Source organism: Tachypleus tridentatus, chromosome 10, assembly GCF_004210375.1.
Source record: "Tachypleus tridentatus isolate NWPU-2018 chromosome 10, ASM421037v1, whole genome shotgun sequence".
NCBI lineage: Eukaryota > Metazoa > Arthropoda > Merostomata > Xiphosura > Limulidae > Tachypleus > Tachypleus tridentatus.
Window position 1 is genome coordinate 85,539,347 of NC_134834.1, and position 27,862 is coordinate 85,567,208.

Genomic DNA, 27,862 nt, shown 5'->3' on the forward strand with positions numbered 1-27,862 from the left:
TCCAACATTACTTTTCCTCCAGATGTCGCTGTATTTTCAGTACATCTTTAAACAATTCTAAGTATACCACAGGAGACGACAGCAAACTCGCATGAACAAAAAATAAAAACTCTACATCAAAACTGGTGATGTATACAATTGCTCAAATTTGATGGATATGGCGGAATTAGAGAAATCGAAAGAATCTTTGGTGTGAAAGTCATTTTTAGTGAGTGGAAGTAACAAAATACTTAAGAAATTAGCTTATTTATAACTGTGCATTCCTATGTTAGATACAAAAATGTCCCTGATTTCTCTTATTTCGTGAAATCCATGAAATTTGATCAATCTGTATACACCACCAATTTTGGTATTAAGTCCTTAAACACGAACATTCCGCTTGATGAAATAAACAAAACTAAAATAAACAAACAAACTGCTAGAAACCTGCTCATATTTAGGGCTTTAAACCTCTATTTGATAAAGAAAAATAAAGTACATCGTTTTCACAAGAAAGTGCATAAGTAAAAACAAATGAACCCCTTTTCCATCTTAGAAAAAAGTCATTAAATCCCGAACCATAATTACCGTCAATTAGTTTACCGAGTTTTAATATGCTAAACAGCTATTTATAATGATAAAGCATCAGACAAATAAAAACAAAGTAACCTGCCTTTACTGATTTTTATTCCTAAGGGTAAATTAAGGAGTTCTACCAAACTCCTGTTTATATCATTTGCTTTTTTCAAATTATTCTTCATAAGAGGGCAGTAAGATACACGAGATTTGTAAAGCTTTATACTCGTAAAGTCAATAAGATTCACAGAAAAAGATGAGCGATTTCGAATTTTTTTATTAAATGAATGTAAAATATGCCTATTGATCATCGTCTGGTATCGCAAATTCGGAAGGAAAGAAATTCAAACACTTATAAAATATTTTCGTCGGCTTTGATCGCGTGTGTGAAAGGGAATAAAAGGTATATAAATGAATGCCATAATAGGAGCTGGTATTTACAAAAAATGGTGATAAAAATGTAGGAAGAAGAAAGCAAAGAGCTTCCGGGAGGTAAATAAATGAGAGAAAATTCTATGTTAGATAAGGTATAATTATAAAACTTTGTACATCGTTGTGTCTCCACAACAGGCAGTTACCGTCCATTCTACAAAATGTCATCATGAATATTCTGCATAAACAATCTGTCAAAGAATAGATATAATTATGTTTAATAACACCTTAATTTTTTCAGGAATCAACTGGAATGTTAACATGAACAACTTAATGACATTTGGTGTATAGTCAAATATCTGTCTTGTGACACCTTTATTAATAATTATTTAGCAAGCGTTTACTAGAAGAAGAGGCTCTCTGCGGTAATTTAATATAGTTGTATCACATACATGAAAGCAAACATAGTTTGAACGACAAAATTTCATGTTGCCAGATTCACACATTGGAGATAATTTGTTTCTTAATGAAACACGTGTATTAGAAATACAATGTGAATGAGTTTGTTTACTATAAGACTACGTCTCAAGCAACGCAGAAGATAATTATAAATGTTTCATTGCGAAATATTTTAGACAATTACCTACCGTACAGAGTGTATATATACGGACATAAATCGAACAAACGCTGTCAGATAATCTGTATCGAAGTTGTACGATATAATCTACGAAGTTAATCGGTTCGTAACAGATACTGTACCAAATAAATCGAAAGTTAAAGTTGAAAATGGAAAGACAGATACTTGATTAAGTGTGTCAACCAACCGAATACATCACAAGAAACAGAAACAACTGTTGAAATCTAAAGAAATAAAAAAAGAACTGCTGCCCTGTAGCAATACATCACTTAAGTGCATTACACCAAATTTCAGAAGTATTTAGCCCTTGGTGACAAATTTATAGAATTAGAGAAAATACAAAAACAATAAGATCGTATTAATTTTAAAACTTAAGATTTTAGCTATACATTTTTTATTAAGTTTTAGTTTTCTATTCTTGATCCAAGTAATTAAAATCGAAGAGTTTTAACTTTAAGGTCTTACCAATAATGTAGGATCCCACACCTTCAACATCATAATGTCGACCATCAGGCAGCTTTGGCCAGGAATTAGAATGCGCATTGCTACCGATCCGATCTAGAAACACAAAGAATAAAAACTATAGCTTTATTTGTGTAGAACTGAATTATCAAGCATTATTTATACTCCAAAACTTAACATGTTATGTATAAAAAATATATAATAAAAAAGTATATGTGAAGTTTAATAACTACTCTGTAGTTTCCTCAGAAACCCGAAACAATAGGATATAAACAGCTAGGCTGACATCGATTTTGTTGATATAGGTTCTTGTAGTAATATATCATTCATAATAGTTAATTCTCCAATTTCTAACCATAACTAACTTATTGACTTGTTTTTATACCGTTCACTATCAATAAGGTTCACAAATTGCCTTATATTGTGTAATTTTATATTTATGTCAGTGTAAAAGAAAATAGGTGAAATTACTCATTTTCAAAGTAAAACACGGAGACAAGCCCACTAGTAGACAGTGTAATTGCAACCTCTGTTTATACTTTTTGTGTAGATTTTCATTAATTATCTTGTAGCGCATAAAGTCATACACCTCGTGTAACCTGATACAAAAATTTTTCGTTTGTTTGTTTTAATTGCAAAGCTATGCAGTGGGCTATTTTTGAAGTACCCTTGAGTATCTAAACCCAGATTTTAACATTATAAGCCCTTACGCTTATCGGTGAGCCACCCAGGACAAATGCATAAGTAATTTAAAACATATGTTCAGAAATATCCAAAGAAGTCATGGATCCCTTGATATAGCGGAGTTAACTTTTATATTCTATGCCTCAAATTAAAAATTCATTTAAAATGTTGTACGCCTCTAAGTTCATAAAGTATTAATAGAACGTTTAACTATGAAATATTTTACAGTAAACTATTTATATTATTTAAAATAAAATATTAAGAAACTTCCAATTTTCATTAATTATAGATAACTTTAGAAAATGTGAATAATTTTGTTTGGAATGAAGCACATGTGCTCATTACGGGTATCGGAACCCAGTTTCTAGCAAGGTGAGTCCACAAACATATAGCTGTGCCACTGGGGGACATGAATAATTCAAAACTATGACAAACAGTCGAGAAGAGACTATCAGAATCCAATAAAAAATAAGCATCGTATTAGGAGCAGCATTCGCAGAAGTGACATAACACTGCATACTTTATGTAAGTGACATAACACTGCATACTTTATGTAAGTGACATAACACTGCATACTTTATGTAAGTGACATAACACTGCATACTTTATGTAAGTGACATAACACTGCATACTTTATGTAAGTGACATAACACTGCATACTTTATGTAGTTAGTGTTAGCTCATATCGTTCACTCTCGCGTGTAGCAGATTCCAGAGCCTGTTTATCGATAAGTAAGAAAGGGAAACAAATGTCGAATGCTAGGAAATCCATATAAATACGTTATGCTTCCCTTTATTATCGGTGTTTCGCCTGAGTTATAATCCCATTGTAGATATTCATATAAAGACCAACAAAAATAATCTCAACAAATTATGCTCGAATATCACATGTACATACACTTCAAACTCCTACTATGAAGAATAATTTGACGTCGATACATCATCTTGGATTAACCTGCCGTTTCCAAACCCCAATGAAACAACTTTCGTGGTTAATTTGGTCACTTTTGATAATTCTATATTTACTGGATGTATCTCTTTTCATCTGTACAACTCAGACAAATTACAAGATGAAGAAACGGCTCTTCCTAGAAGTTTAATGAGTCATATTTTTAAAAATATTGTGAATAATTTTTCATCTTATTATATAAATTGTATCGAAGTGTTCGATTGGTGGATTGGAATCAAGCAAAAAGTTCTACAAGGGCTACCTCTACCGGTTTCTAACGGTGGGAATCCGCAGACATATCGCTGTGCAACTGGGAGCAATCTATAGGAAACAATATTACTATATGAAAAAACATCTAAGTAATTTTTATATTTTACCATTTCGGGGGTTTTGAGGATGTTACATTTATTTTAAAAACAGAAAATAATCCAGTGTTTCTGCAAATTACTTTTATTAAACTACAAAACGTAAAATATTCAAAAAGTGAAAAAAGTGGGACAATTTTTAGCATATTTGTGTAAAACTATATAAACAATAGATCAGAAACTGAAATAATTCTAAACACACAATTCGCATAGACACCGAAATAACATTTCATTTCGGTCTTTGATCATTTTAACATGCCGCAATTGCAAAAGGGTCAGTAACCGAATTCTGGGGTCACCAGTGGCACAACGGTTTATCTTTGGGCTTACAACGTTAGAAACCGGTTTTCGATACCCATTGTGGATAAAGAAAAGGACCCAGCAGGGCCCAGTGTTTAGGGCTTAACTCGTAAGCTGAGAGTCGCGGGTTCGAATCCCCGTCTCAAACATGTTCGCTCTTTAAGGAAGTTATAATATGCGGTGAATTTCATTTTTTGTTGGTAGAAGAATAGCTCAAAAGTTGGCGGTGGGTGATGATGACTAACTGCCTTCCTTTTAGTCTTTCATTAATAAATTAGAAGCGGTTAGCACAGATAGAACTCGTGTAGCTTTGCACAAAATTCAAAACATAAGAAAAACCGTATCCTGGGATCAAATGTAACACAAACAATGCATCAAAAGTTATTATAACACGCTGAACAAAAACTTTCCAGCTATAACACGATAAAAACCATGAATAAACAAATCTCGGACATCAGTAACAGCGAACTTGATTTTCGTTTCACATATCACTACATTATTCAAAAGTAGGAAATGTATATCATTAACTAAACAAAATAGATTAAAACATATGATATTACAGATGTGTATAATTTTCTTGTTCTTCGGAATTTCGCGCAAAGCTACACCAGGGCTATCTGCGCTAGTCGTCCCTAATTTAGCAGTGTAAAACTAGAGGGAAAGCAGCTAGTCATCATCACCCGCCGCCAATTCTTGGGCTACTCTTTTATCAACGAATAGTGTGATTGACCTTAACATTATAACGCCCTCACGGCTGAAAAGGCGATCATGCTTGGCGCGACTGGGGTTCGAACCCACGAATCGCGGATTAGGAGTTGAACGCCTTAACGCGTTTGGCCATGTCGGACCTATGGATGTACGTATAAGATACTAAAGTAAATTTCAAAGGTCGGTATAGAAAACGAAGCTATCAGAATTAGCTTCTTAAATAAGAGTTCTTACACGAGCAAGCAGCAACATAGCTAACATAATCCTATACATTTATTATATCAATCTATATGTTCATCAACGTAATAATAGCTTCTCAAACTTTTCAACTGCTATAATTTGTATATCGTATTGGTTAATTTGAATTTTCTCTTAGAAAACCAATGTTCAGTTACATGCTATTAACGTAGTACAAATGTTACCTGAGAATCTCTCACGCTAGAGAAATCGAGTAGCAGTTGAAGATTTGACGTTTAGATTTGAACTGACCTTCTGCTTGCCAAAAACATCTTTTTTGTCCATTCCATCACTTACACGCTACAAAGAGCAACGTAGAATTTTAAACTTATTCGGAGACGTTAAAAAAATGATTCCTTGTATTTCATTTTCTCTTAAAAACATACCTAAAGAAAACACAAAAGACTGTTAAGCTGGACATAGAAAAGAGATAATCCAATCTTTCTGGTCTTTTCAAACTGACTTTCCAAAACTGGATTAGTCTAATTCCCGAACAGACAGGCCTAGAAGATGCGAGTGGAGAAAACGTGGGATGCCAAATCCTTCCTTAGTTAAAAGTGCAGGTGTGCGTTTTTTGTAGTCCTACCGTGTCTTAACACCCTGGCTGTCATGTGACTGCCAATTGTACCGATCAAAGGTTCTTATTCCATGCAGCCGGCATTGAATGCCAGCTTTTTTTTTTTAACCGTCTTTTACTGTTTGCGAATGCTTAGGTCACGTAACCTCACAAATGTTCCATCATCACAACTTCGTATCCCTTCAGACTAACCTTTGTCCGCGGTCCTGTGGCGCCCATTATATATTAATCCTCTTCCATTGCTAGCGGCCATGTTCGCTCACCATCCTGAACTAGCCTTCTAGCAGGCCACCTTGGTACTTGAATATTTAATAATAATGATAGTAATACAAATACAGGATTAAAACAACTTGAGTAACAGCGGATGGTGACACAGGGCGAATAGGTTCCCGTCCCTTTTGCACCCGTTTCCAGTCTTGACAACGGATGGCAGTAACGGGCGTTCACACTGTTTACTCGTTTGGGTTCTCTCCTCTCTTGGTAGCACAGACGCTAAACATACATTTCACAGCACTAATAAATTACCGGTTCTTGGTGTTAGCCAACAGTTAACACCAATTTTAACATTAGTTGTTTTTTTCTGAAATCCACTACCGAACGCAATAACAACCAGACCAGCCTATGTAATAACAGTGATTTACTAGATATGACGGTATCCACATTTATAGACAAACCTATAGAGCATTAGTCATTTAATCTGGCAGTATCCGCAGTTACAAACCTATAGAACATTAATCATTTACTTGTCCTAACAGTATTCAGATTTAAAGACAAGCCTATAGAATATCAGTGATTTCCTAGATATGATAGTATCCGCATTTATAGAATAGCCTATAAAACATCAGTGATTTACTAGGCCCAATAATATTCACATTTGTGCTCAAAATTGATGTTGTATACATTGTAACAAATGTTTTATGGTTTATTTTATACAACGGTAAAAAATTATTTTTGAAATAAGCAAGTTTACTCTGATGGCACGTACTTTAGTAAATAAGAACGTTTAACATACTCTTTTCACTTAACAAAGCTTTTTTAAGTTGCTCAAATGTACAGTGTTAACAAGCACAATGACGAAAATAACAAACTATCTAAGACGTATCGCCAAACAGTTAAACCTACGTTTCATAAAATGCATTTTATATACACCGTGTGTACTTTAAATATTGCAGACCTTGTTGTATTTTAGTATACCAATGCTTACCTGTACAATGGATTTCACTATAGGAACTCAAATGTAATCCAGTGTGTTTCGTTATGTTACGCTTGTCATCACTAAGTGTTCTCCTATATATATATATATATACTAGTCTAAAAGACTTTTGTACTTTCCAAAGTTGTTAATATTATATATGTATGTGTGTTTTTGTTAAAGCAAAGCGACATCGGGTTATCTGTTGTGTCCACCGAGGGGAATCAAACCCCTGGTTTTAACCTTGTAAATCCAAAAATTTACCGCTTTCCCTACCGAGGAGTTTTTAATATTATATACTGATAACTGAAATTTTACAAATCATGTTTTTGCGCACATCTCAAACAACGAAGAAAAAGGAACACTAATAGTGCCCTCTTTTGATCACCACTAAGCCTTATCAAAAGTATGTTTTTACCGACAGAGGGCGAACAAAAAATACGCATTAGAGGCCAAAATGGCGGATTTTAATAACTCAACGAGATATCAAAAAATAGAATTTTGTTGTTTATTTTGAGAAGAAAATAAATGTTGCCCATTCTACTCTATCATTGCAACCATCACCAGCTCTTCCAATATGACTGATCATAGCAACACATATAAAGAATCTTTCAAGAAAATTGTCAGTCTTTAATCGGGGAAATGTAATTTGCCAAGCTTCATTATTTTGCTTATTTATAGATAATTTTGGAAGTAATAATGATTTTCAAGTAGAGTTCCCTTTATATTCATTGCACTAATGTGTGACAGAAGTGTTTCATCTGAAATCCGAGCAGAAGAGATAAAGTATTCTGATAAAGAAGGATTACACTGAAAAAAAAAAACAGTAGACGACCTCTTCTTCTGCTAAAAACAAACCACCCATGTGTTTGCAAGCGAATCTGTGATTCCATGCGTTTGTTGATTTTTACTATCTATTTACAAATGTCATTCGTTGTCGAATGCCTTATTTTCAAGTATGACAACACCCTCTCTGTATTGTTGGATCTCGTTTCCTCAAGGGCTAAAGCTACGAGTAAAGTCAATCGCTTATAAACTAATATACTGATCCCTTAACACACGCAAATTAATTAAGAACTATTCAGAAGACTATTATCGCCACACTAGATGTTCAAGTCCACCACTGGACAAATATATCACCACCTAAGGCGATGGCAGATCCGACTCTCCGTAAACTAAAGTGATACAGAGGAAATGACTTATAACTCTTATTTACTGATAACCCTCAAATTACCGAATTACTTTCGTACCGTTTGCTGAGAGTGAGGATCCACAAACTGTGTCATATAGAGTCACTCCGTGTGTTTGCCTATCACAACACTAAAAGTAACAAGTTTATAAACAAACTGCACATTCGGTGTGAAGAACCAAACCGCGCGTTATTACTATTACGAATCTTGTCACTCACTAACAGTTTAGCGCATAAATATTTTGGAAAAATGTATTTAATATCAGTATTGTATGAGGGCCCTATATCGATATTTTAACACTAACAATTTGATACATTAAACTGTTGGAAAAATGTGCTCACCATCAGTCTTATAATTTCAGAACCCACTACGTTTTCTCAAACTTCGTTTAGGGACTACATAAGATTTTAGTTTCTGTTTTTATTGAACCATTTACGGCAATCTTTGAATATGTAATAATTCTAAAGTATAATACTTTTTTGCTTTGTAGATTGTTAATCTACGTATTCAACCTAACACTGGGGTAATCTGCGCATTAAGCCTAACATTAGGGAGTTTCAAAAGATGAAAAATCTAAACATTCACCTGTTTTAGATCATTTCTTATCCTAACTTTTCTCGTTGAGATACGAATATAGACGTATTAGTGAAAATAGGTGGACACTATAAGTATAGATGCAAATACCTTTATAAAATAATATAGTTAATATGAATGTGGAGTGGTACTTATCTTATAATGCCTAAAAATTTTATGACTGACACTCTTTATCAAACAACCCGTAACGAATGTGGAAGTACCTATAATAGGTATATTTCAACAAAAGTGTCCATTTTATCCAATCACGTTTTCAAAATTCTTATGCCAAACCTTATTTACCACTTATTACAAGCCATATTTTATGTATTCTTTATTATTAGAGAAGTTAGTAAATAGTACATCAGATATAAATTCGTTAAACATATTGAATATTGGATGACGAAACAATCGTTTAGTTTATCTTATTCTAATATAGAAATGATGAACAATTCCGTAGAGGGCGAAGGAAATGAATAGAAATCCTGTATCAAGACTTTATTTAATCGGTTGTTTAAAAGCTATAAGTAGACATTAAAAACATGTTTGAGAAGTTTATTGAAACGTAACTGCCTGTTTAATCAAACGGGGATGAAGTTTCAGGTTTCGATACGCTCTTCAAACAGTTGTGGTCCATTAAAATTCTGGAATCCACTACACAATGTCTACTGTGCCTATAGTTCCATTCCAATAAATCAAGATGTTCACAGCACTTTGAATATTTTTAAATATTCTAGGAAAAGGCTAAAACTTCCTAAAATTACAGCATGTCTTAAGTAATACACAGCCACAAAGCCTGGTCTCGTATTATTCAATTATAGGCATTGCAAGAATAGTGAGTAACATGTAACACGTATTACAGTTGTTACGTATGACACTTCACTTTCAGCCCACCTTGCTAGAATGTCTGTGGCTGGTTTGAGATTTGGGATATTTAGGCATATTTTATAGAAGTAGTGCTTCGTAGCAACCATAATGAGTATATAGATCACTCAATCAGATACGAACACCAAAATTCGATACACGGTCGACAGTTGCTACGCTAATAAACTTTTATACGCACATTAATTTATCAGAAATACAACATGTCTGCTGTGTATGCGCACATCTAAATATAGCAACAAGCCAATAATCATCATAAAAGCTATTATGTGATGAAAAATTAGGTTACGCATGTGACAGACAAATTGTTAATAAGACAGCCGAACACAAACCTTCACTACTGGTCGAAACAAGTGCATAGTAAGTTAAGCACTAATCAAAAAAGTGGTGATGACTTCACCAAAACAACTTTTAGAATTTTTGTCCTTGGATTCGTTATTATTGAACTCAGTTCAGTTGTTAATATTTTTACCTCTTTCTTAATATAGGTTAATATTTTGTTTTGTTTTCATGAGAGGAGTGCAAGTGTGAGAAAGAAATGATTAGCGAACGAAGTGAGAAAATTTCCTGAACAAATATCCAAAGTGTGATGGCTCGTGAACCACCCAGTTAGGTACCTGTGCTTATGATTGCATTAATTAATGGAAAGACAGTTTAGTCATTGAAAGAGAATTAAACATTGCTTTATTCAAAAATAACCTCCCAGCGGCACAGCGGTGTGTCTCCGGACTTTGAAAGCTAGAAACCTGGTTTCGATACCTGTGGTGGGCAGAGCACGAATAGCCCATTGAAACACAAACATTCAAATGTGTTAAGAATGTTTCACTTACGGATCACCCCCCCTCGAGGCACATCGGTAAGTACAAAGGCTTATAAAGCTAAAAATACCCGCTTTGATACCCGTGATGAGCTCAACAGAGATATCTCCTTTTGAAGCTTTGAACTTAACTACATACAAAGTTTTAAGAATATGGATAAAGATCTCTATTAAGTAAACCAATAATTATAAAATGACTGAAACGAGACTATTGGTTGGTTTCAAACAGTTACTGGCGCGCTTATTGCACTGTTTATAATGTACCTTAATAACAATCTTTGGAAACCATTCCAAGAGCTGATATATTTGTGCTGAAGTTATTGTATACAGCCAAAAGTATTATATATTTGAAAAGCTTTCTTATGTTTTATATCTTGAACCCGTAAACACTGACATGGATAACCGATGCAGTAATTTCTGTCACAATACGGCAGTGTCTTCCTTATAGTTAATACACAAAATTATTAAAGAAATTTGGTTCACAAAGAATTCGAAGTGATGAATGTATGTAGTGTTAGGCAATATTAACCTCTCGCAATCCTTGACATTGCCCCTCAATGGCACAGCGGCACGCCTCCGGACTCACGCAGCCAGAAACCGGGCTTCGATAACCGTGGTGGGGAGAGCACGGATGACACATTGTGTAATTTTGTGCTTAATTACAAAGCAAAGAAACCTTGACGCTAAAAAAACGTTATCTCTAAAATTTTAGGTGTTGTTTTCCTTTCACTTTCCACGAATTTTTCATCAAATAAAAAAGAAATTGAAGAACAGGGGTGGATCTAGGGGTAGTGGCAACACCCCATCAAGATGCCCGATTTTTTGTACAAGTAATTATTAGTTTATGTCGGCCGAAGGCCATAAGAAGGCCTTCGTTTTCAATTCTAATGTTTATCTTAAGATCCCGTTTCTTGAGCAAGAAATCTTATTTGTCCAAATAACCATCTTTGTTTCTGGTAAAACACAAGGTCAAGGGTGAATGGTTTGCGAAACTGCAACTTCATCCCAATGTTTTATAAACAACGGAACCATGCAAATCCACTTTTTAATTACAGTGCACGTATATTGAAAGGGAATATGGATCGGCTTTTGTTTGTAAACCCACTTTCGACACAATCCCATCAGATGGCGCCCTCCAAGTTTGGGTTATTTCACCGTAGCACTACTTTTCATCCAACTGTAGTATAAATAACTACTTATTGACGTATTTAATGATATTTTAACTGGATTTTAAGAGTTGTTGTTTTTTTTTTTGTTTAAAGCAAGTATAAAAATTGGTTTATTTGAAGAGATGCAACTTATAAAGATCTGCTTGAAATAATACTGTCGTAGTAAACCTATAGGTGTCGCAGTTGTTTAACAAAGTTTTGATGGCGGAGGCTTTGATGAACCTGAAACACCTTTTCTCAAGCAAGAGGATAAATTTCATCTTCAGTCAATTTAACGATGAACTAAAGTAATTAAACAAGAGATTCAATATTACCACTTGATGACTGCACTTGACAATTATGTAGTTCGTAAAGCAGACTTTTCTTGCAAGTGAAAAGTACAGGGTGTTCGGAAAGTCACTGTGCACTTATATATTAATTAACAGACTTGTTTCAATATAGAATACAGGAGGTAAATATGAATGACAATTATAAACAATGTTGATAGTGACCCCTGTTGGCATCAATACAGACCTGGATCCTTCTTATTTTGTTTCTAAACATTGTTATCAGTTGCTGGGTTGAAATAAACTGTATGAATGTTGTTATCGCTGCTTTCAAAACTGCACAGTGACTTTCCGAACACCCTGTATTTGTCGCAGAAAGGGTGACCATGTTCCTGAACTGAACAGAACAATCTCCATAAACTTAAACGTGGAGCAGCAAGTAAAGACATTTTCATGTCATTGACACAGAATAAAGTAATGTCGTATACCCACAATCAATATTTATACCTAATTGTAATTTAGTGTATATAACAATTAACGTTAAAGACACCTTTAGATTTTTCTTGTCTCATGAAAAGTCACGTGCGATTTTAGATAAAGCATTGGCAAAGTAGAATCAAACTGAAAAGTATAAAGAACTATAATCTTATGAGTTTGTTTGTTTGTTTTGAATTTCGCGAAAAGCTGCTCAAGGGCTATTTGCTGCTAGCCGTTCCTAATTTCGCAGTGTAATACCAGAGGGAAGGCAGCTAGTCATCACTACCCACCATCAACTCTTGGGCTACTCTTTTACCAACGAATAATGGGATTGACCTCCGCTTTATAACGCCCCCACGGATGAAAGGGCGAGCATGTTTTGGTGTGACTGGGATTCGAACCAGCGACTCTCGAATTACGAGTTAAACGCCACCTGGCCATACATCTTACGAACTGCAATCAGCACAAAGTTAAAAGATTAATGTAATAAAAACACGACACTGAAGAACAGAAATAAATCTGTTTAGAGACTGCTCTTCGTTAGGTTTATATCGTATTTACTATATTGGACCTGACATGGAGCAACTGATTTGTTTTTAGTTCAACGTTGTGATTTTATAATGATTTTATGTTGCATTAACTATTACACAACGTATGGTTACGCTGAAAGTAAAACCTATCTGCAAAACCCAATTAGATTATATTTGTCAAAAGAGGTTTTAAGACAAAATAATACCCACATTCGTTTTTCAATACAAATTCTTAAGACTGGCAGTTAAGTATGTAATTCCAAGAATATCTTACGCGTGCCTTGAGAATAAAAAATGCATTTATATAATTAATGAGATAAGAGTGCTTTAGAATCTTTGAAAACAAATGAAACGATTTCGTGATACAATTCCGTAAAGATTCTTAGAAGAAACGTTAACCACAGTACTTAAGAAAAAATATAGTTGTGGGGTTATCTTGGACACATCTAACCAAAAATGCTGGTTAACTGACTGGTTACTATACACATATGAAGCTCTATATAAGAGAGAACTATTTATTTACGGATTTAACTCAACCATTGTATTTGCTTCAATTCTCAGACGGTCTCAGACCTTGCTGTGTAAATGTCTGTTTTTCTCTGTAACAGCATAAAAGCAACCAACCCGCCTTCTTCCTCCGAAAACTGACTCTATGTGTTAGGTGATTGAATTCGAAAGCACATCTATAAATGTGAGCCTCAAATATTCCACGTTCGAGAGAAATATAGACGTATAGTTGCAGGTAAGGCCGACAGATCCTTTTAGCTCAATTCATACGAAGCGATTTGCCGGTTTATATGGGCGTTCCTTGTTTAGAGGGGGTGGGTTGGAGGGTTGCTCACTGTGATCAGCCCTAGAAATCCACGCTTTTTTCACACGTTTTCTACAGGCCAGCTCTAACGTCTCAATCAACTAATTCATTTCCGCCTGAAGCTTCAAGAGAACACTGTCGTGTTTGCTGGTTTCTGAGTAAAGTCGTTTCCGGTGTAGAACGAGACGCCAATTTATATAACAACCCTCTGAAGTAGGTCTATCACACACACAAGTACAACTCTTGACCACAGGTTTGGTCAACATTCATTGACAAAGACGTTCGGAAGGGAACATTTCAATCTAGAACATTATTCTAGATTTTATTTAAAAACAAAAAACATTCTTTTAACTTATCGAACAAAATTAAAGGGTTTAATTCGTTTCTGTATGATCTGTATATCACACTGTAGTTTAGGGGTACTTAATTGAAAATGTTTAATAAACAAGAAAAAAACCTTGCCTTACTATTGGCTAGGGGGCACCTGCATCTTCCTTCACCCCGCAACTATTTTAATAATCTCTACATAGATTCTGTCTTTAGATGTAAAACCTTTTTCATGTAACGCTAATGGCCATTAACAACAAGGTATATATATACGTAACCTGAACTTCACGTCCCAGTGCTAAGTCCTTATTGTGTTGCTGGTCGTCTAATGTTGGACCCATATAACACAAGCGTGAACTGCATCATTAAATATAGGACGGTATAGTCCCCTATAGTCAAAACATAAGATAGACTCTGCAATGTGATACTAGTATAAGTGGTTCACGCAAAATAAATGAACCACTGAATGAACACAACAGCGTCAATAAATAAGTCAACTTCAAGGAAGATTTCTTTTCTGTTTGTTTTTGAATTTCGCGAAAAGCTACACGAGGGCTATCTGCGCTAGCCTTCCCTACTTTTCAGTTTAAGACAAGAGAGAAGGCAGCTAATCATCACCGCCCTTGGGCTACTCTTTTACCAACGAAAAGTGAGATTGACCGTCACATTATAACGTCTTCACGGCTGAAAGGGCGAACATCTTTGGTGGGGGAGGATTCGAACCCGCAACCCTCGGATTACGAGTCGAGCGCCCTAATCACCTGACTAATGACGAGCCTCTCTTGCTTTTCATTGGTTATCTGACCTCACTTTAGCCAAAACTTAATAGAAATGAATTTAAACATTTTCTTGCACGAGTCGAAAAGAATGAATTTATCTGCATTTTAGTGCGTAAAAGTGCCTAGTGTTTCGAAAACAATATAACGTTTGAAAACTATACTTGTCATAACACACTAGTGTCAGGCCTATACTATTTATTATAATCATCCTTCGCCGGCTTGTAAAAGGCATACCCAACACAATGATAAAACTATTTAATCTATAATCCGTAGTTGAATTAACACGTCTTTCCTTTCCTCATTTTAATATTACGCTAAAATGTATAAAAGTCCTGGGAAATTAGAACAATGGCTGAAACGTTACCGAAGGGATAGTGCACGCTAAATTCTGCTATGAGACGCAAAATCAAACAAAAAAGAAATGCGTGCAAACTTTCGATGTTAAAGAAACGTTTTAGGAAAACCTATAACACATACGATTTACAGTGATAACCACAATTCATTTATAATAGTCAAAACGTATTAAGGATTCGAAATGCTAGTAGACCAGAAACCTACTAGCTTGAGAGGTTTCGGAAACCATAGGCTTTCCTTCCAAAAGGGCTCAGGATATCGATATTCCTCATTTGTGATAAACAATACTTGATATTGTGCCAAGATGGAAATGTTACACAGTTTTGCTACAATATTAAAACCTTTATTTTTTCATCTTAACAGATTTACAAATTTTTCAGCCTTACCCATACGTTTAGCGGGAACAGTCGAACTGTTAGTTATATATCTGTCTCATCAGTTCAAGCGCGCGCATGATGGCTCATTTTTTATACATACATCTTAAAAAATATTTCTGTGGAATCATAGACACAACTAATAATTAGGTCTTTAAAATAAAGATCAGACATGTTGCAAGTCGTGGTGTCCGAGAAGTGATTAACAGAAACTAGAAATGCCTTATTTATAATCTGCATGACATACGACTTGGAAAGAACTGGTGTTTAGAACATTCGACTCGAAATATTTGGATCGCGGGCTCAAATACTATCACTGAACATGCTTACCCTTCAGCTGTGATGGTCTAATAATGTAATGTTTTTTTGGTTGTTTTTTTTTTATAAATAAAAAGTTGTCTAAGAATTGGCGGTGAGTGGTGCTGATTAGCTGCCTTCTTTCTAGTCTTATACTGCTAAATTAGGGGCGGATAGCGCAGGTATCCCCTTCCGTCCCGAGTAGTTTTGCGTAGCACATTGTTAAAATATTATTCTAGTTTGAGTTTTTATCTGTAAAAACTAAAACATTACAGATTTTGATATTTGCTAAACGTTTTTGTGGCATACTAAAGAATTGCAATAGATTACAAAACAAACGTATTTATGTGAAATTCAAAATCGGACATTCATACTCGGAGAAACGGCACAATCCATGCACACTTTACATGACAATTAAAAGGAAAACGGTATGATGTTTATGACAACAGTTTTTCACACTAACCTCATGTGGTGTGCCAACTCTTCATCAACTCAGCCAAGCGATTTTCATTTAAATTAACCTCTCCTGCAGGAGGGGCAGGCCGCACGCGGGAGTACCGACGACAAGAAAGCAAATATATAAATGCAGGCGTGACATTGAATGTATGCAGAGAAAGGTCGTTGTGAATAGTTTGTATAATCCAGGGCTGTATTTGGGGCAGGTGTGGGAGAAAATAGCCATTGTCCAGCCAAAGTTTAACGTTACAGAAAAATACCCTCTCCGTGTCCATTTCCCACGTGTTCAGCCGTGCGCGTGCATTTAACTGGATAGTTGGAAAATCGTAGCCAACCGTGAGTACAATAGTTGGGTCCTGCCTTGTCGGTTATACCGTAAATATGACCAGACGAATTACTGGAACGTAAACTGTTCTCTGTAGTGTAGAGAAACCGAGTGTTCAAGCCAGAATCCTTATTAATTAGCCACAGTTTAAAGCTTACACAACACCATAGACGTGTCACAGAGAAACGTGATTTTCTGGTTAAACTTTACAAAAGTGAACTCGAGAGTCGTATATAAATAAAGTAAAGCGTAACGTTCTTCCATAAGAAATGTCATTTATAATTGATACGTATTTATACGCGTAGTTTTTCAGCTACTACGTACCAGAGATGGAATGTTTTGACTGTTTGTTTGTTTTGAATTTCGCGCAAAGCTACTCAAGGGCTATCTGCGCTAGCCGTCCCTAATTTAGCATTGTAAGACTAGAAGGAAAGCTGCTAGTCATCACCACCCACCGCCATCTTTTTGGCTACTCCTTTACCAACGAATAGTGGGATTGACGGTAACTTTACAACGCTTCCACGGCTTAAAGGGTGAACACGTTTGGTTTGACGAGAATTCGAACCCACGACCCTCAGATTACGAGTCAAGCGTTCCTAACCACCTGGTCGGTCATGTCTGACCAGGAATGTTTTGAAGTACGTTAAGTTTATTAGTAGTGAACAGTGTTTTCGAACACGATCAGTAAATGACATAGTGAATGAAATAAAGTGCCAAAACACTTAATATTAGAAAAACTGATTCAGTCATTAATATCAAGACTTCCGACAGTCTGTTCCACTTACTGTGATTATTTGACTTACTATTACATACGATATTTTCTGTTTATTTCTTACACAACCTTGTAATATGTTCATCTGAATTCTAGATATAAATAAAACCGCGATTTCATCCAAATCCTTATCTCCCGTAAAATGTGCTGAAATACTGGCTATAATTCGTTGTCGTGGCTACTACCGTTTCGGCAGCACGTTTTGTCGAAACGGTAGTATGTTCCCCCGAAAGTAAATCACTTCGTTATACTTATAAATGTTTACCTGACCGTGTATTATTATATTAGCATAATGTATGTCCTTCCTCAAGTATGGTTAGTACTCTATACGATCGCCTGTATATAATTAAAATTAAATACCTTTTTCATGACTAAATAATAGTTATTAACTAACACTATCTTACGTATCGACTGCCAATCTATTGCCGTCTTCAGGCAAGCTCGTGAATGACTATTTCTCCGTTGGTAATAGCCAGGATTCGATCCGGAGACTTGCTGAAAGTCGGATTTATTATCCATCCGTATCCCCCAGTGGATAAGGTATAGCGTATATAACTTAACCATATTGCTAGAAACTACTTTTAAGATACATACGTCCAATTCGTTCTATCATTAACTTCCTTATGAAAAAATTATTATATTAGCTTTTCATCAATTTATGTGTGCGTTTTCTTATAGCAAAGCCACACCTGGCTATTTGCTATGTAAGACCGAGGTGAATCGAACCTCTGATTTTAGCATTGTAAATCCGCTGTCCCACTGGCGGAATTTCATCACAGTTAGACTTGATTTATTAACACTTTACATTCGCACCTATATTTCAACTACAATTAGTGTCATTGTCTACAAAATCTCCTGTTAATAAAGTACAGAAAGGTTTAATTTTTATAGTGCATATGCTCATAAGTACAATGAACTTATTCAGCTTCTCCAAAAAGAATGCTATAAACGTGAATGTTAATACCACCTTGAAGCTATGGCTTATCAGGTGGGGGGATGGCTGAACAATTCTAGTCTTATTAAGAGGAAGACGCTATCACCCAGTTACGTGTTTAAACATCCCATTTTGCAGGCGTAACACTGAACTACGATTTTCCTACTAGATTTATCCTTTAAAGTTTCAATCTTAATTCTAATTTCTGCTGGTTGCCGACCAGTAAAATCACTCAAGTAAACGTTAAACACAACTAGGCCTGCTGTTGTGTCTCGAGTGAATATACACACAATTAAGTTTAATGAAATACACGATATCAAAGACAGAAAAAAATCTGAATTACAAATACAATACGGAAAAAAGTCAATGATATAACATTAGTGGTTTAAGATCCCCATGTAGGAGCCCCACTGTAGCACAGCGAAATGTTTATGGACATATACCGTTAGAAACCGGATTTCGATACCCGTGGTGGGCAGAGTACAGATTGTGTCGGTCACTGCTTCAAACTACAAACAAACAAACTCATGTAGGAATAGTTATTTTGCTCGGTTTGATGGTCGGATACAAGAGAGGAGAGCTAGTTGAGAGCCTGTAGTGAGGGTGAAATGAAAAGTTGTATGTATTTGCGCAACAAGTAAAAATTACAGAACTTTGACGCAGTGTTGGTCAAAAGATAATTATTTCGTTCATACAGTGTTACCAAGTTATTTACACGGACATCTATATTTTCTCGATATTTTGATGAGCTAAATAAGCATTATCGATACGAATGACTCAACGAAATCAGATTGTTTTGGTCGTTTATCAGTTGATATTTGAGAAACATGCTGATGACTTTGGAAAAGCACATTACATCTCATTGAATCTGTCACTATGTTTTCTTTTCTGTCTTGTTGAGGGGAATACAAGTTTCAATGAGTGTTAACTTCTGGTTAGGCGTAACTAAAAGTCTTCTTGGCATACGACTTTATCATAGTTTTTATCATTGGTAAATGTTAAGTTGGTATTGAAATATGGAATTTATAGTCCGTTACAAACACACAAGTACACAGAAACAATAGAATCAGAATGTTCGTAATCATTCGAGCCTTCTGCTGATACACAGTTGATCTGCAACGGCTTAATGCAAACTTGATTTTGAATCATATCTCTAAAGTGTATGACCTAGCAGAACCGCATTGATACACACGCAGGAGTAAAATAATCCCTGCCTACAGTATTTAACATTCTTCGTGCTGCAATTAATCTAAAGTACATGCGATCTGACCAATGCGGCTCTAAAACAGATAACAAAACTAAATATCATTGGCTTATATTGCTATTTGAGATGGTAAAACTACATACCATTGGTCATACTACTGTTATTCTTGCAACTGAGCTAAAGCCTTATCTACAAGTAGTATTAACTACTTAAAAGATGTATTTAGAGATTAGACAACACGTCAAGATTACCAAGTCTGTAACACACAATAACCTGTTATACAGTTTAAATATCAGAAATGTTGAGCACACGAAGAAACAAGTTAATAATTACCGCTATACAAATCTGGGATACCAGCAATTACACGTCTAAAATACCGTAGAAAAAAGTTTAAGAGTAAATAATGCGCATGCTTCACTTACCTTGTTGGGCCTCGGGTCTACTAATTAACCAACTGACATACCTGTTGAGATAAAGGTCCACGCGTTCCTTTCCTAGAAAAACCCTTGCCCTATTTTCGTGACACCCAGCCTGGTATGAGGCTATAAACATCACCTTTCGTATCGCATTTGTAAAATCCGTAAATATAGAGCTATCTATGAACATGGTGCATAAGCGACCAAATGTCATAACACGGGACACTAACCTGTCGTTATATAATGCTTAACCGATCCACATGAACGGTATATACAATTAATATTTGGTTCAAAACATTGATTGGAGTAGAAATATTACTATTTGTTACACAATATTGGAAATCAACGTGTTAAATAATAGCCACAGAAGATGTGAAGTGTGCCCCTCTGTCCGGGTGTGAAAATGAATGGAATACTTCACCTTATATAGAATTTTCCTTCAATAAATAACGAAACAGTATCTATATGGACTTAAGCATTGGACCAATGAGCCAGAGGATTTCTGTGATCACTGTTCTGAGATACGTTCACCAAATAGTACGTCATCGTTAAGCTTTAAAAAAATCAAGTAGGATTAAAGGCTCAGTGTTTAATTCAAATATTGTGTTTACCCTAATTCCTCTTCTCATTCATGACGTATTAGATTACCACGTTGTTACAATTACTCTTTGCTAAGCTCATAACATCCGTCAAATCAGGACCGACGCGTAATCGGCTTTACTAACGTCCGAATCCCGACCATACATGCCTGCGCATGGCGCGAGTTTGGAAGAAGCCGCCGAGCCAGCTTAGCTTGGAACCGCCTAGCTTGCTAAGTAAGCTATCATTGAGGAAAAGAGAAAAGAAGTGCACGTTAAGCGGCTTACCAGGATAGCCGATGGTAGGATGAAGAAGGTCAACTCCTGGGGAAGGCAGCCCGATGCCGTTCACTGGGTAAGGTGGAGACTTGAGATAAGCCATACCGGACGAGACCGTGGTCTGGCAGGCTGCTGTAGAGAAAGGAGAACACGAGGAGTTTGCCGGTTGGAACGCCACGGTGCCGGTGTAAGGGTGTTGACAACAGCTGACACTCAACTCCACGGGCGACACCACGTCTGCCAAGCCGGAGGAATACGTTGTTGGTCCCGTCTCTGCTTCCTTTCAAGTACCTGGACACACACACACACACACACACAAAAGAAAAAAAAAAACATGCTGAGTTTGTTCGTGTTTTCTATAAACAAAGTTCATATTTTCCTTGTTGAAAACGTACAGTGGAATTGTATTTCTATAAACTTACCCCTGGTAAAATAATTTAACACTCTCCAGATTTTACAACAGATTCCTCTACTAAAGAGCACGGGGTCACGCCACCTAATGGACAGATCAGACTAAGATCATACACCCACCCTCAAACTCATCAGTTTTATCACTGCCACTGTTGCCACACGGGAGTAGGGCTTGTCCGTCACCTAGCAGAAACTTGTTCTGCGAAATGAAAGTGTGTTGCATGTGCTCAGCAGGTGCCCCGCCTTACAGGGCAACACTAAAAGTGACACGCCAATCACGAACTTCAGACACTAACAGATGGCTGCTGGAAGGCGGAACATTGAGTTTTTCTGTCCTTTGATTGGTCAATTTCTCCATCACACGCAACCCAAATATAAGGTGGGGCTATGCAGAATAGTATATCCTGACACAATTTGTATACTATAAATGTTCCTATATACGTAAGTCACAGCGAGTGGTGAAACGGGGCAGACCAAACTTAAGAGGCTATCAAATTTGCAACCACTTTCGAATGTGACCACAATGTAAGACGCGGGTACCACAAATTATTACAATTTGTCATTTTAAGTGAATTGGTAAAAGGTGATAAGGATGTACAAGTCTTCGCAAATAGAGCATTAATTACAAAAAATGACTAGTGGTTTGCAAATGATACGTTTTCCAACTGTTAATAACTGGACTGTAGGAGTGTCGTTTCCATGGCTGATTTAGTTTTCTCGATATGATCTACGATAAACAAACTTCCTCACTGTTGCCAATACCTCTTACTAACTAAAACGTATTACACAATCGAACAGATTAAAAATGGAAAATAGTGTAGAGCGAGCGAATTCCTCAAATTTAGTTCATGGATTATTTATTCTAATAACATGCTGATATTTTTGAAAGATAATTTATTTTTAGAGTAAAAGGGATTTTGTTTTTTTTTACAAACAAATGATGACAAAGTTTTTATTCAAAGGGTTGTTTTATTTAATAATAAAAGTTTTTGAATGTTTTGCTTCTGGTGTAATAAAACTACACATCATTAATAATTTCTGTTTAAAATATATTTAACTGTTCTTAGAACGTGTGTTATCATTCATACCGTAGTAATAGACGTATGCTTCAAAACTTGTGATAACAACCATGTGGAGAATCCCGCATGAAAACCGTGTGGTAATTTAGTGAACAGCGTGAGATGTACTTCTTAGAAATCTATACATGTTGAATAAGCAACTGACCTCATGAACCCCCTCTCGTCTAGCCTTTGGACTTTACTAACCAACCCCTTCAAGTGTCGTTGTCACAAGTGTCAAGGACACACGCAGAGCTCCATTAGTTTTCCAGCTATTTTGGTTTTTCACCTGTCAGTCATGTTATTTCTTATTATCGATTCTATTGTTTGCTCTAATGGAAGGCTAAATACGTGTTCGAGGTGTTATGCTTAGTGAAATGTGGTCACCAAGCATTCTTGGGTGGTAAGTTCTTGGGACTTGCCCTGCATCAAAGGGGTAACTTATCTACAAGCTGTTTAATGCAGGTACCACCTTTCGTTTAGTTTCGCAATTGTCTATTTTGCAATAGAACGAGAGCTTAGACGGACTTAAACTGATTATTAAATTGGTTGGCTATCAAAAGGTTTCTGTAGACAAATACCTGTATGTTTACTGCTTGTTCCAACAGACAAACTACGAAACACGTTCAAGTTACAGTCAAGAGTTTTTTGTTGTTTTTTTTTTTTTTATAAACACTTGCCTTAAATACGAAGCATTACTTTCAAGTTAGCCCTTGTAGTTCGCTGAAAATATACAGAAATGTTCAAGAACTTGAATATTCAACTTGGAAACCACCGAAACTCTGGAATTAAATGTTCATCATTTTATTTAAGTTTATGTATAAATCAGATGATCAATATTTAAAAAAAAAATACAAATGAAATTGGTCAAAACAAAACACACTAGAAATTTAAAAGAAAAGAATATATTTGAAAAAAAATAAATTAACCCCGGCATGGCCAGTTAGTTGGCTAAAGCGCTTGACTCATAATCTGAGGGTCTCGGGCTCAAATCCCCGTCACACCAAATATGCTCACCTTTTCAGATGTAGGAGCATCATAATGAAACGGTTTATCCCACTATTCGTTGGTAAAAGAGTAGCCCAAGAATTGGTGGTGATGACTAGTCACTATCTCTTTAGTCTTATACTACTAAATTAATGTTGACTAGCAGAGATAGCCATCGTGTTGCTTTACATGAAATTCGAAATACACACACACACACGCACATCTGAACATCTGGTTTGGTTTGGTTTTTGGAATTTCGCACAAAGCTACTCGAGGGCTATCTGTGCTAGCCGTCCCTAATTTAGCAGTGTAAGACTAGAGGGAAGGCAGCTAGTCATCATCACCCACCGCCAACTCTTGGGCTACTCTTTTACCAACGAATGGTGGGATTGACCGTCACATTATAACGCCCTCACGGCTGGGAGGGCGAGCATGTTTGGCGCGACTCGGGCGCGAACCCGCGACCTTCAGATTACGAAGCGCACGCCTTAACGCGTTAGGCCATGCCAGGCCCTTGAACATTTGGAAAGAAGAAAATAGCACTTTATTTGTCGTTCAATATTTTATTATAATATTTTCTTGAAAATAGTTGTTTTATAACTTAGAAGTCTGTCTTCGGTGATCTTGAATATATACACAATTTCTTTTACACTGAACGGTTTGAATTTCAGTCGTGTGTGTTGTGCATATTTAAAGATTGCTGAAGATATGTAACAGGTGCAATCCTCGGTTTAAGTATTAGAAACCTAGTTAAGAGTTTGCTACAGATATGGGTGCAAAGAAGCACATGCAATGTCCATGTTAACTGTCAAACTATAAATCAACAGACTAGAAGAGATTGGGTGGTCAATCACCCAACTCTTTGATTCCACTAATCAAATAATAGAATTTGACTGTCACTTTTATGATGCAGTAAGAGCCGTAGATTTGGAAGTATGAATTTGTTACTAGGGGATACAAAGAGCAAACTCTTGTATCCACAGTTCGGCATGCTAACTAATACGCAAACACTCTCACAAAAAGTTCTGAAAACATCAAGATTCACACAATCTCATATAATCAAATTGTATCTTCCTAACTACGTTATTTTAGATTTGGCTGAAGATCAAGGTTTACTTAACCTGTTATTGTTATTTTCATTCCACATGGTTAAGAATGTTTTGTGATAAAACGTTACAGCGGGATTTTCACGCTTTCAATCCCCTTAAATACCACTATGGGGAGATTCGAAATATTCGTAACTATAGCAGGAGACATAAGGGTGTAGAGATTTCTAACAACTTCCTACAACATGGCACAAAAAAGAATCCCAACTTATCACTACAGAGTAACTACATTACATATCCGTACTTACATACCACCCCTAAATTTGAACAATGTGACCTTCGATGTGACTTGCGCAGTACTCTATTTTTCATATTTACCACAAATCATTAACATTCACACTGTAGTCGCCGATAGACTTATTAAAATGTTGAATAAATATAATGTTATAAGTTACTAGAATAAAATGATAGAATGAGAAGATATCTTTTACAGCTCTTTAATGCAAGTCTCATCATTATATTTTTTCCCAACATGTAAACAGTTTTTATATCTTAAAAGAAACGTTCTACAGACAACATTAATCAGTCTTGTTTACCTGCGTTGATGTTTGAATACGAAATAAACGTGTTTTTTTTTATCAAAAGCCAGGACTTCTAAATGCCGAACCATGGTTTAGCTGCATAATTTATTAGAATCATGAAAACATAATAAAATAACTAAAAATCGCTTTTATTTTACACGACGTTGAAGAATGAATTATACATTAGTTTACGATAGTCAATTATTTTAATACGCTTTGTTTATGGTATTTATATTGATTAAGTTGTACGTGTATACAGTTATGAACTAAAGCGGTAGTGTTTTTATGTTCTACGAGTATATTTACAGTTGTGGTTGAAGTAGCAAAGTGCTTATATTGAACATGTTATGTCTGTATACATACTCTTAAAGTTTAAAGTGGTGGTATTTTAACGAGCTTATCTAGGAGTAAAAATGGTGGTGATCTGCGAGTTTATGTTGACTGTTTAACCTGTACACTCTCAACTATGGGTTAAAGTGGTGGTATTTTAACGAGCTTATCTAGGAGTAAAAATGGTGGTGATCTGCGAGTTTATGTTGACTGTTTAACCTGTACACTCTCAACTATGGTTTAAAGTGGTGGTATTTTAACGAGCTTATCTAGGAGTAAAAATGGTGGTGATCTGCGAGTTTATGTTGACTGTTTAACCTGTACACTCTCAACTATGGGTTAAGATGCTGGTTTTTTACTGAGCTTACGTTAATAATGTGTCAAATCTTAAGATGTTACCTTACGTATATAGACTTAAAAATAAAAGTGAAACCACGAAAATCGAATAAAAGGAATAAGATTTAGTAAACTCAGTTGACGAACATCCAACATGTAACTGATGGAAAAAGTTATAACCTGGCGTAAAGTTAAAAGATAAATACAGTAGTTAAAAGACGACGAGAACATTGAAATTTTGAAGACGTACAGCTTGTAACTAATGACAACATACAAATGATATATTATGACAAATAAATGTGCTCCTAACTTATAATTAACCCTAAAATCCACTCATTGTTAATATACCGTGTCTTGACAGTGGGGTCAACATATTATACTATAGCAAGTAATATTACGTTTTTTGCCTGTCGCTACGATCGGATACAAAATTTAGGTGAAGTCCCTAAATTTCTGTGTAAATTACATGAGTGAAACCTGAGCTGTAATTAGTGAAATTAGTTGGAATATCTTTTTCTTTTGCTTATTTTATTTTAATATGATTAATATAAACTGTAACCAATGAAGTTATGGAATCGCAAGCAGTTTGGTCACTGGATAGTTTGGAGAAACGTATTTGAATATTCGATGTCGTCTTTGGTAATTCTATATCAGAAGCGTCTCACTTCATAAAGAACACATATAGTTAACAAATATGATCAGGCATTTAACCTTCATGATACTATAATCCAGATAGATTTGGAATTAATTCGCACTAAACCAAAAAATCAGAAGAGATAAATAGGCTTCATTCACTTTTATCTTGTATATCAGTAATAGCGTGCAATAGAAAACTGTGTACAGATGCGATAAACGTAAATCTACGGGTGTACATACATTTGAGCACACCGATTTACTTGTCACAAATTGAATTTACAGGGAACGTTATACTGGAGACGTCTGGAGTTTGATTATGCGATATAGTGTGATATGTCAAGATTCTTCAATTGTACAAATGTTCTATTGTTTGGTATATCTTAAATGTAAACCAAACTGTCACTGTTTTGATTAAAAAATTGCAACGTACTTGGACACAAATCTAATAACTTGTACATTCGCAGTTAAGAATCAACTATTCACTATTAGTTACAAAATTCCCACCTGTGGCGCTGAAAACGCCAGTCTTTACTAACGTGTAAATATTTCTGTTATTATAAACTACAAAGGACATAAATCTGACTGTATTCTTGGTTATTTCACAACAATATTAAAAACTGGAATGATATTAATCTATGGAAAACCATAATACAGACTTGTAGCTTAACCAAAACACTGAAAAGTACAAATCTGCAAATACGGATTTGAATGATTTTGTTGTATCGGAAAGTGAATCTAATTCCATGGTTCCTTCCGTAGCTTGACATTTTGATCCAAGCAATTGTTATAATATCAGTCAATGATATTATTAATAGTTAACAAGTTTGCTTTAACAAGAATAACTAAATATATTTTTTATCTACTCTGACATCATGAATAGCGTTAGCCCATACAAACGTTTGATACACATACTGTAAAGGAGATCACATAGTGTTGGTCAAAGCTCCTCGTGCGCTTCCGCGTACTGAGAACTCATTATCTCACTCTCCGGGCTGCCGGTAGGGGGCATGATTCTTTTAGCGAGAACTTGTCCACTTACTTGCAGGCAGAATTCACGAATATGATTCAAGCTGTACATACAGGCATGCGGGTAACACGACAGATGAAGGATGCTAAGATAATCTTTCTGCTCCACTGAATACAACAAGGAACTGCCTACTAACAGAGCCCGACTGTCCTCCACCTGCAGCACTAACACTGAACTAGTAGTGGGCTATCGGCTTCACTTGTCCTTTCTTTATGCCACGAGCGACGACTATGAATGACCACTAACATTGCGGCACACTTTGAGGCATAAAGAAAGTATAGAAAAGTGTACGAATACCCGAACAGAAAGTCTTAAGCCAAGACAAGAAGAGGTCGCGCCTACCAATTTTATGCGTGCATGAGCATTGACGTTGAAGGAGGTTTCGACCATCCAGCTTCGTTCTAACAAAAACCCAGCGTGTTAATAAAATAAAATTTCCCTAAACACAACAGTTTCCCAACAACTCACCTTCCACCAGTTTTCAGGTTCTTATAGACTGCATTTGTCTTGAGCGTGAGGATGAACATCGTGAGGCTTCATCATTTCATTTAATGAAACTGAAATGCCACCCTCTTCTATTTTCCAGTCTCATGCTCTTCATG

General features: G+C 35.8%; 1 protein-coding gene across 8 annotated transcripts in view; it reads right to left on the reverse strand.

Annotated features, from left to right (window-relative positions):
• LOC143229781 (homeobox protein OTX2-like) overlaps positions 1 to 27,862 on the reverse strand; it is a 91,611-nt gene that overhangs the window by 17,725 nt on the left and 46,024 nt on the right. For 4 of the 8 annotated variants that reach the window (XM_076462553.1, XM_076462549.1, XM_076462551.1 and 1 more), the window contains 2 exons: positions 20,858 to 21,139; positions 2,030 to 2,122 (listed from right to left, as the gene is read on the reverse strand). In XM_076462553.1, the coding sequence (XP_076318668.1) occupies positions 2,030 to 2,122; positions 20,858 to 20,951 (187 nt within the window). In that variant the 5' untranslated portion in view covers positions 20,952 to 21,139. Of the gene's footprint in view, positions 1 to 2,029; positions 2,123 to 20,038; positions 20,202 to 20,221; positions 20,374 to 20,857; positions 21,140 to 21,270; positions 21,448 to 27,862 lie in introns of those variants that run through there. The other 4 variants (XM_076462554.1, XM_076462548.1, XM_076462555.1 and 1 more) reach the window with 3 other exon arrangements.